The 11623-nt window shown below is 35.4% G+C and overlaps 2 protein-coding genes across 2 annotated transcripts; both read left to right on the plus strand.

Annotated features, from left to right (window-relative positions):
- Positions 1–14: 14 nt before the first annotated feature.
- On the plus strand, positions 15–5986 carry LOC136350323 (beta-1,3-glucan-binding protein-like). The gene is made up of 9 exons (XM_066301884.1): positions 15–151; positions 210–2120; positions 3438–3665; positions 3723–3898; positions 3955–4076; positions 4139–4290; positions 4519–4749; positions 4804–4892; positions 4947–5986. The coding sequence occupies exons 2-9, from the start codon at positions 2000–2002 to the stop codon at positions 5145–5147; spliced, it is 1320 nt and encodes a 439-aa protein (XP_066157981.1). The 5' UTR covers positions 15–151; positions 210–1999; the 3' UTR covers positions 5148–5986.
- Positions 5987–6114: 128 nt separating this feature from the next.
- Gat (GABA transporter) lies at positions 6115–11440 on the plus strand. The gene is made up of 10 exons (XM_066301856.1): positions 6115–6973; positions 8580–9032; positions 9091–9192; positions 9246–9432; positions 9537–9908; positions 9963–10087; positions 10140–10384; positions 10456–10659; positions 10715–10882; positions 10957–11440. Exons 2-10 carry the CDS (start codon positions 8642–8644, stop codon positions 11041–11043), a joined length of 1881 nt encoding a protein of 626 aa, XP_066157953.1. The 5' UTR covers positions 6115–6973; positions 8580–8641; the 3' UTR covers positions 11044–11440.
- Positions 11441–11623: the final 183 nt, after the last annotated feature.

Raw genomic sequence — 11623 nt, forward strand, 5'->3', positions numbered from 1 at the left:
ACTGAAATTTACAAACATTTTTTGAGATAAAAAAGGCTCGTCTTGATTAGATTGATTAGATATAATCTAGAAGCCTAGAATCTATACGTATTTTTAGGCGCCGCAAGATGGCAGCATATGCAAAAGAGACGCTTCACTAGCAATAGCAGAGGTGGCACTGCTCAGAACAACAGTTATGTCGATTTTCTATACTGTTTTCTTTTATTTAGATCTCAACAGATGGAGCCTGCCTTAAAAAATTCCAATCACTTATCACTTTAGTGCGACAATAATTTATTAATGGTACTTGTATAGTGGTACCTAAAGTCAACATTCAATCCATTTTGTGGAAAATAAATACTGTTAAATGATTTGACTGATTCATCGAAAACGTACTTTTTAATACCATATTACTTATATAAGATTTTTGACCAAAAGTGGGAGGTAGTTGTGTAAGACATGAGGCTACGTCTACGTTTCCTACATTTTAATAACCATTGATATACCAGCTTTATGGCTTTTAACCATGGGATAACGGAACTTACAATTGTTTCAGGCATTCAAACGGTAGTGCAATTATAAATTAGTCGCCTCATTGCAACTTCCTTAACCCATCGATGGCTCACGCAAGTTAAATACACAGTTCAAATACAATATATCAATAATAATTTCTGTCTACTATTCTCATAATGACAATATATTATAAAATTTAGATTCAAAAATGCTAAAAACACTTCTCCAAGTAAAAGCCAACTCCTGAAAATGTAATACAAAAAAATTGAGTCTAAAGAGCTAGCTAGAATTTTTTAGAAACGAACACCAAACATGCTCATAGTTAAGAGTTTCAATGATTTCAGTTACGTAAAATCTGTGCCGAAAAGCGGTAGTGGAAAAATTGTCAGAAGAATATTGCCCTGAGTGATTCAACCACAAAACCCGTATGAATCTACATTAAAAAATATGTCCAAACAAATGTGGCAATTACTTCATCTTTGATTGTCAAATAATCATGCTGGGACATACCGCGAAACTGAGTCGAATTGTTTTCAAGATTCTCTTAGCGTTTTAGATAATAAATTTTACTGCGCATTTCTCTATATGGAGCCAAGCGTAAAGCTCGCGTCTCACATAATGCATATAATTTGTTAATAGTACTTTAAGTTAAAAAATATGTATATTTCTATTGCCTAACAAGATTTCGCACAAAGATTTTGGTGGCGAAACGATAGTGCGATAAGGGAAATATAAGTCAAATAAATTAATTTTCATCAATACAACAAATCTAATCCGATCGAAGTTTTCAGTTGCTTCAACGATATCTCTAATTTGGAAGAAGTCTTGATTGAAAACTTCAAGCAAAACAAGGATTTGTTCCATAAGTCGGTTCACGATAAACTATTCGGTTATTTGGAAAACTTTAAGAAACTTGATGTAGACTAAAAGCTTCTATAATTTAAAATATATGTTCATGGTAGTCATGCTCTCATTTTAGACAGATGTATGAAGTAAGGTATTAACGAGTATTAATTACGTTAGTATTATCTGTTAAGACAAGCTGTTTTAAACTGAGTATATTAATGTTCTTCTTATAACATCATTTACTGCTTTACCGGGCATCAAGGACAACCAGTAGAGAGGTAGACTTGTGGACAGGGCTTAAGCAGCCCCAAAAAATTATATTTTGCTGTTTAAAAGCAAAGTTAAAGCTGTATCAATCTCGTTCTTTGTCACGTAAGAAACTCATCCTCAAGATAATATCAATTAATAACCCTCTCAACAGCCACCGCCACATACTTGTAAAATATATTGTAGAGAAATTTACATTATCATAACATAACTTATTAAATTATAATGTTTATTAATATCATAGGTCAAAAAATATCGACAATGAGGTTAATAACATATTAATCGTGCTACAATATGTTCGACTCGCAAAATACGTCCCTGGCTTAAATGTTTAAACAAAAACAGGAATAAAGTTGGTTATTTGAACAGTTTTTCTAAACGTGGACAAATTACCATGAAGATTACTTTGGTTTTGTTTTGCGTTGCTGTTCTGGTTTGTTCTAATGCACAATATCAGATCCCTGAGGTGAAGTTTGAGGCATTTGCACCTAAAGGACTACGTGTTTCTGTTCCAGGTAAGTTATACGTCACCTAAATCAAAGAATGCTCAAGGAAAGTTTTCACAAGTGCAGTACAACGGTTTTAAAGTGGTACCCAAAAAGAAACCCAGCCTTTTTACAACGCTCCTTCAAACAACTGTTTAACATAAATTTCTTTTAATGCAGGCACTTCTTTTTTATGTTTTTTTTTTAGAAAAATATGCAGGAATGTTCATATACCGTGACCAGCAAAAAGGACATAAAATATGAGATTTTTTTTGTTTGAATTCATCAGAAAATTCTGTTTTTTGTACAAGTTTATGAATTCCTACAATCTCAAAACATAGTTTACAAAATTTGCAGATTTCACTTAATATTTCATTAAACAATAAATTTTTAAATTAAATATTTATTAGAATTCGAATGAAGAAATTCGAAAAAAATGAAAATGACTCATGAGTAAAGTATCTTTATTTTTAATTTTAGAGGAAACATGTATTATTATTAATATTATTTGTATTTTTTATTCCTTACTGAAATGAAACTGGCATAAAAACTGTTCCATTTTCTACACGAGGTAAATCAAAAACATTCCAAAATAGTGTTTTTCGGAATAGAAACTTGAAACTTCATGGTTAAGCTTATCTTTTAGTTCTAAACAACTCTTCACAATACTTGTTTACTCTAAAATGAAAGAAAAAGATGCTTCACGTATGAGTAATTTTCATAATATTCGAATCTTCCTTATATGACATGAAACATAAATTTTGTAAACTGCGTTGTAAGATTGCAGGAATGCACAAACTTTTAACAAAAACAAAATTTTCTTATAAATTGAAATTTAAAAAAATCCCATATGGTGCCTACTTTCTGCCTTTCACTGTATACTTGTTGCATATTACACTGAGTGTCTAATATTAGTAGGCCAATCCACTAACAGGAGATCAACATTATTTTACATAAATCATAGAAAATATGCGCCTTATCAAAACATACATCACGTAAAATTTCATTAAAATATATAAAGGAATACCCAAGTTATTAAATGCATTAATAAAGGTAATTGTTTTTTCACTAACTTCAACACCCTGAATAATAACTATAAAGCCTCAAAGAAAAAAAATTAGATAAGGAAAGTTCAATTATTTTCGCATAAGTAATCTCTTGTTAGTGTATTCCCCCACTAATACGAGACACCCTGTATCATTATTTAAACGGCTGCATAAGCAAGGAGCTTAATTTTCCGGCGCCATTTTGAAGTATTGAGGTACTTTAATTTTTTTCTTATTCTATACTTAAACCTGATCAATTTCTAAAAAGGTCTGATTTCGTGACCGAATCTATGGTTTTTAGCTCAGGATAAGTTGGAACGATTCGCGATCCATTTGAATATTGGCAATTCGATGGAAGAAGCGGAACCAGGTGACATTAATGCATACGTCACTAATCCTTCTAAAGGGAGATTCACCTATTTTGATCCGGAAATACAACTGAACAAAGACGTTGTTATTTACTACTGGGTGTTTGTTCAACACGACAAGATGGGATTTAAAAAACCTGTAAATTCCTGGAAAGTAGATAGTAAAGACCTAATTTTTTAAATTTTGTTTGTTACTGACCATTTACTTTTTCATCAAGAATTGATTGATATAAGGGAATTCGAGAGCAGCACGGGCGCAATATGTTACGCTCAAACCAAAGTATTAGGGCAAGGGAAAGTTTGCCCAGAAACGAAAATCATTGATGACACGTTCTCCGGAAACAAAATCAAACCAGAAATTTGGACAATAGAAGAATATATTCCTACAGCGCCAGTAATTTGTATTTCTTGTTGTTAAAATATTTATATGATCCTTAATATGTTTTTAAGGATTGGCCGTTCAACATATACCAGAAGGACCCAAGCGTGATTCAAATCATAGACGAGAAATTACAGATTAGGCCTAAAGTTAAAGAAGAGAATATTTATAAAGTGATAGACTTCGGCGACAGGTAGGAGTATGTATATCGAACATGTATAAAATTTTCTAATATAATTTCTTTGCACGTCTAAGATGCACTCGAAAAGGAAACCAATGCAAGACGCAAAATATAGGCATCTTGAACCCACCAATAGTCTCTGCACAGCTGCGCTCAACTGCGGCATTTTGTTTCGGAAATATTACCATTAGAGCAAAATTACCTATAGGAGACTATGTTTATTCAGGTATCGGAATATTCACTCAATTTGTACTTTACTATAAATCATCCGAATACGCGGTGGTACTTAGTCGCGCCTTCTCACGCCTCTAATCTGACTCTGGATAGCGCCATGCGCGCATCAATAATCATTGGACATAGATTTAAGATATGATCTCGATTTTTTAATTGTACTTTTCTGCATGCTCATTTACAAATTTCTCGATTTTGGTGCCATTACCATTTTGTTTTTCAGAAATTTACCTCGAAGATATTTATGTCCCCGAACGAAGACTTATTATTGCCTTTGTAAGAGGAAATGCGAATTATGAAAAAAATAACATTGATATTGGTGGAAAAGTCTTATTTGGCGGTCCTCAAACGAATGCTTCAAACGTTATAGACATTGGTTCAGGGATTTCGAAATATTGTAATGAAGAACATATTGGGCAGCAATGGCATACATTTAAGGTGTATTGGACTTCAAGTAAATTTCCATTCTCCTATTTAATCTAATTTTCATCCACATATCGATTTGCAGAAGAGATTCAATTGGTTATGGACCAGCAATATTATGGCTATTATTCTTCAGCAGATATGCAAAACACAGGATTTGATAAGGACAACATGGTAAATAAGGTTCCGGTATGACTTCTTGTAATGGAACGACGTTTTCTTATTCAGGTTCGTTTGGTATTGGGGGTGGGAGTGGCTGGCCCATTTGCCTTTCCTGACGGGTACACCTCATCAGGACGTCCTAAACCTTACAGAAGTATGAATAATCGAGCAATAAAAAATTTTATAAATGATAAGATTGCATGGGAGAGCACTTGGGGTCAGAAAACGAAGCTGCTTGTCGATTATGTTACTGTCACCTCTATTTAGCATTAGAGAAGGACATTTTTCCCATGACTTAATAAGTATAACTTCGAAGGTATATGACACCAATCCACTGTAATGATACCTAGAAATCAAACTCTTAACTGGCTATCATGTGCAATAATTCTCACTTCAAAATGCTCCTGTATTAGCCCTACTATAAGTCATTTCCTTTTCCGCACCAATTAAGAGGATGTGTTTAACCAGGAAATATGATTTCTGGGACGTATTACTGTACACACAAACATTTAAATACAATTTGGCCCCTCTGAACTAATGTCGGTAATGTTCATCTCAGGACCTTTGACACCTCAATGTCATAAGTCTTGCATTGGATGTGCGCCCACTCGTGCGTGGTAAACTCAGCCACATAAATTACTTTGGTAAATATTTGGGATTGTTACAACGAAGGATTTTTTAATGTCATTGGTAAATGGGATATTATATCACTTGATCTTGGCTAAAATTACATGTATACAATTTGGCGTTAGTAATGCTAACAGGATTTATAAAGCTAATAATGTTCAATTTCCCACAAGAAACACCGACCTGTCAGAAAATCGGTTACAGAAAATTTGTGGCTTTTTAAGATCTACTTTAGCTTTACTGTAACCACTTTGACAACCTACAGGGTGGGGCAATGACAATGGAATGTTCAAAATGAGAAGATACTCTACGTCAGAAGAAGACACGTGTTGCTATTTCCACGTGGCTCACAGAAGTCGCAACATGTAATTTTCGATCAATTTCCAAAAACTTTTACTGTTGATAAGCCTTAATCATTTTTGTGACCAATAATTATTTTTTGTACTTTTAGTTGTAATAAAACTGTATTGTAGAAACTAGCACATTTTATAGTTCTGACGCTGATGCTCGCATAAACCACACCTTTCGCAACTACTTTTGCAGGTGGGTGATGTGCTGGAGTTGGACTTTTGTGGTGTTCGTTCTACTTCTGAATAAGGCAGATGCTAGCATGAAACTACTTTTGCAAATTTGGAAATCGATATGATTCACTTTGTTTACTATTAGAATACATTGTCGTTGGAGGGATAATGTGAGTTTTCCAGTGTAACACCAATGCTTTTTTGGGATGGCCTCAAGTCTTGGCTGCTGAAAATTACTCATCGCATATTCGCTTTTTGAGGAAATAAGCTTTAAGGCAACTCGGACATTACAAAATTTAAATCTTTAAAGCTGCTTATCACAGGCACGGTATACTGAAAAATGACAAGCATTTTCCCAATATTCTTCGTTAGCATATTTCGTAGAGTTATGTGGTTCTTGTCTTATCTGCTCTAAGATATTTGCAGTATCAGCGAAATAAAAAAAAAATTGTACCACAACCTGCAGGCTTAAGTGGCACCTTCAGAGCGCATACGTACTGGTGTTACAGAACTTAAAGTGACCATTAGAAAAAATAAGTCACTGTTTAACAGCGTCCCACATAAGCATGCCGAACTGCGAAAATACACTCTTAACTTGAGCTATCAAGCCGCTAAAACAAATAACAATCAAAAGTTGAAATAACAATAAAATACAATCAAACGAGTCCACAATTCCTCAATTATCCCCTTCCCGACTCTATTTCCGTTAGAGGTACTTAGATCCAAGTACTATTTTCATAGAGGCTTTTGTAATCGAGAGCAGTTATGCGGTAGCCGTGCACTAGCGGGAACGATTCAGATTATGATTACTTTTTAAGTTCCAATCATTCGATTAGAAGTCATAGGACTACTTTTTGTTCATGATTTTGTGAGGTATGGTGTGCTGAATTTGTTGTGGATAATCGTTTTTTCAATAAGGAGAAGTAGATTTATTGTGTTTGATTGGTAAGTACCCAATAAGGAAATAATGTTCCTTTATCACACAGTGAAATGTTGTGGAAGACATAAATTAAAATATTTGTAATGTGCAAATAGTAATTGGAAAATGCATCGAGTTTTTATTGTTTTATTGGGGAGAATGTGGAACTCCGTCCCCGTAGTTTTATATTCTCAAAATTAAAAAAACAAAAATTACATTGAATGAGCACCGCTGACTGAATGATTGAGTTAAAATGACGATAATTATTCTATGTTCGTTGGAAAATTGGTAGTTCGATAAACTGAAGTGCATTTCTCGTCTCGACTATCGAAAAATTCTCCATGAATATTTCTTGCTAATTTTAATATCATTTTAACGTGCTTAAGGAGCAAAAATTGATTCAGGGACACTGAAACGCTCAATAACATGAGTTTTTGAAAAGATTGAGCGGATAATTGATCAATTGCGTTCGTCTAACAATTGCTAATTAAATTAACATATCGGTTTAGTACCTATAATACAGGGGAATAGACGAAAATCTATATTACTCATCGTGAAAATTTTTTCAAACGTAAATGCATTCGAACGTTTTTAGTTCTGGATGCATAAGAAATAATTACTGCTACGTTTAGACAATGCTTTAAGTACCACAAAGAGAAGTACGTGATGATTTCATTAAAATGATCTGTTGTTAGAGTGGAAACAAGGCGCTTTCAGTTATCGATATCAAGATCTACTTCGCAATAAATCAGTTATTACTACTACTCATACTGAGCTGTTGCTATTTTAAATCCAGACACGGATTATTATCACTAACAGTAATTTGTAGTAACTACATATTAAGATTCCCTATTGTTAGTGTTAACCATCTGGAACTATTTTGAACAATTCATATCTTTTGCTAGTAATTCATCAATAATTAATAAGTTTTTGTCATTCACATTATGTCCGAGCATTGCGTTGTATTATCCCAAGAATAATTTAGAGATATTAGCAATTTGATTAATACCTGTTGTCCTTACAGTGAAAGCGGGCCAGATCACTTTCAAATACCCCCAAAATATTCTAGTCAGAAATGCTAGTAATTAAGCAGCAGATATTACTAAGTTTGAGTAATATTAACTTCGAGCATTCCAATTACCAGCAGTAACGTGTAATTATAGAGAATTTAGTAAAATCTTTATGTTTTTTGAGTCCGCATGTACTTTTATTAATATTGCATTATCGATAAGTGTCAATAACTTGTTATAAAATTCAGTAGGTTACATTGCTCGAGCAATTGCTCGGAAATTCCTGCATTAACATAAAATGCATCTTCTAATCTGAATCATCAAATTAGGTGAAAATTCATTTTCAAAGATAAGAATTCCGGTGAAATTTTACAACTGGCCATCGGAAATTCATGGTTATTAAAATAGATAATTAGGAAGTCAAATTAATAATTTTGTGCCCAATCACAAAGGATTGATCGAACTCCGTTGCACTGGTCATAATTAATAAATGCAACTTGTGTAAGTAGGCCGTAATTAGGTAATCATTATTATGTTGAACTTCAACAATTTGATGCCGTCGAATAATTGTTAATTGTAATTAGGAGGTTTACGGATTAATTGCTAATGAGTTTCTTTTCAGATCAGGAATGAGTTGACACCCACTTCCCTTCTCGCCGGCTACCTACCATATTAGCCCAAAAAATGACAAACCGAAAGGATTCAGATTCACGCAACTCGCTCAAGAAGACCTTTCACTTAAATCGCCATGAAGAAATCGAACTGCCCCCTTTGACCAGTGTCATGAACTCTATAAACCAAATTCAATACATAAAAAACAGAGACTTACCAGAAAGGGAAACATGGAGTAGCAAATTAGACTTTATATTATCTGTAATCGGTTTAGCCATAGGTTTAGGGAATGTATGGCGGTTTCCTTACTTATGTTACAAGAATGGTGGTGGTGCCTTTTTAGTTCCGTATTTTATTACCCTAATTTTAGCCGGCATACCCATGTTTTTCATGGAACTGGCACTGGGACAAATGATGACTATTGGAGGGCTAGGGGTTTTCAAAATCGCTCCTATTTTTAAAGGTAAAAAATCGAATTTAATACGTAATTAAATCCGAATGCAATTAATAAACAATTACAGGTGTTGGATATGCGGCAGCAGTAATGTCATGTTGGATGAACATCTATTACATCGTAATCCTGGCTTGGGCAATTTTTTACTTTTTCATGTCGCTCCGCTCAGGTGCTGCTCATTTCTTACCTCAATTTATCGAATTAATTCATATCGTGTTGCAGATGTCCCCTGGAGATCCTGCAACAACTACTGGAACACGAAATACTGCGTAAATCCATACGATCGAGGCTCTCTCACCTGTTGGGAACAGTATAACACCTTCAACAACACTGTAGCCAAGTTTTGCTCTATTAACAAAACCAACATAACCGCCAGCCAATTGACTGATCCTGTGAAGGAATTCTGGGAGTAAGACATTGATTTACAAATAATCATCTTTCACGCAGAACTGCTACCCATGTAGTGGCTTCCGCTTCTGCGCACAAGATCAGAAACCACTTTTTAACTTTCAGGCGCAGAGCGCTTCAGATCAGTGATGGTATAGAGACTGTGGGAACAATAAGATGGGAATTGGCAGGAACTTTGCTACTGGTCTGGATAATCTGTTACTTCTGTATTTGGAAAGGCGTCAAATGGACTGGCAAAGTCGTTTACTTCACAGCTCTTTTTCCATATGTTCTACTTACAATCCTCCTTATCCGAGGAGTGACCCTACCGGGAGCAATGGAGGGGATTAAGTTCTATGTGAGGCCCAATATTTCGAAACTCTCAGAATCCCAGGTGTGGATTGACGCTGTGACGCAAATATTTTTCTCTTATGGACTTGGTTTAGGGACGCTAGTAGCCTTGGGAAGCTACAATAAGTTCAATAATAACGTCTACAAGTGAGAGAGTTTTCCTTGTTGGGAGTTAGCATAATTAACACTAAAAATTTTCAGAGACGCGCTGATAGTCTGCGCAGTCAACTCAAGTACCAGCATGTTTGCGGGCTTTGTAATATTTTCCGTGGTGGGTTTTATGGCCCATGAACAACAGAAACCTGTGGCAGAAGTCGCCGCGTCTGGTAAATAATTTAAATCTTGGAGGATCGATATTTAACTTTCTTCCAAACTCAGGACCAGGCCTGGCATTCTTGGCCTACCCGTCAGCAGTGCTGCAGCTTCCAGGGTCTCCCCTGTGGGCGTGTCTCTTCTTCTTGATGATTCTCCTCATTGGGCTGGATTCGCAGTTCTGCACCATGGAAGGCTTCGTTACTGCTGTTGTTGATGAGTGGCCCAGGGTCTTGAGAAAGAGGAAAGAAATATTCATCGCAATTGTTTGCCTAATTTCCTATTTAGTGGGCTTAAGTTGTGTGTCCCAGGTTAGTGAGCGAGCACCTTAATTGAGACACGATAAGGATTTTTAATGGGTCAAAATTCATAAATTTACTAGGGCGGAATGTACGTTTTTCAAATTCTCGACTCATACGCAGTGAGCGGCTTCAGCTTGCTCTTCCTAATATTCTTCGAGTGCATCGCTCTATCGTGGGCTTTTAAAGTGAATAGATTCTATGATGGTATTAAGGAAATGATTGGCTATTACCCAACCGCCTGGTGGAAATTTTGCTGGACTGTTGCAACGCCTATGATTTGCGTTGTAAGTAGCCTAAAAACTCTATTAAGTACATACACCTCTAAAGGATTCGTTTCAGGGAGTATTTATCTTCAATTTAATACAATGGACGCCAGTTAAGTATCTAAACTACGAATTTCCTCTTTGGGCTCATTTCTTCGGATGGTTTACTGCTCTCACGTCGATGCTCTGCATTCCTGGCTACATGATCTATCTATGGGTAACAACTCCAGGGGATAAGGAAACAGTAAGTAGTTAATTTACCACTGGCATTTCCATTGCTCGATTAACCCGAAAAGCTCATTGGTGTTAATTTTTCAGAAATTCAGACTTCTGGTAAGAATCGAGGACGACGTAAAGACCCTTCGCACAAAAATGACGGCCCCGACAGCCGTTCCTCCAATCTGATTTGTTTCCTGTGCATGTCCAAGGCTAAATGTGATCTTCGGATGTAAAATACTTTGGTTATCAGTTAACAATCATTATTTTATTTAGATTTAAGTTCCTATACTTTACTGATCTATGTGGGGAGAGGCGAAATTTGAGGTTTATTTGCCCGGTACTACTTGTCAATTATTTGAAAATCTCGGAATATAACTAATCATGTTGGGAAGTAGTACGGCAGCACTGAGGCTCGAATTTGTCGCTTTTGCAGTTAACAATCTTTAAGAACATTGAAACACCGAATATACTTAAATAGCAGTATGACATTGATTTTGTACCAAGCAATTTAGATGTTAAGAGTTACTTTAAGTAATACTTGTTGCCACTTATCCCTTAGTATAACATTTGTAATTTAGAATAACCGGTTTTTTATGCTCCCTTTAGAAACCTCCCCATTTACAGAGCGGTCAAACCACGGACTTGGGAATTAGGAAGTAGAGGAAAGTCGTTAGGGGGCCAAAGTGGTGGTTACGTATCTGGAAAATAATTTGCAGTTAGGGCGTAATTAGCAATATGTAGCAGTACTCTGCTGGGATGAATTACT

This window comes from Euwallacea fornicatus, chromosome 3 (genome assembly GCF_040115645.1).
Source record: "Euwallacea fornicatus isolate EFF26 chromosome 3, ASM4011564v1, whole genome shotgun sequence".
NCBI classification, from domain to species: domain Eukaryota; kingdom Metazoa; phylum Arthropoda; class Insecta; order Coleoptera; family Curculionidae; genus Euwallacea; species Euwallacea fornicatus.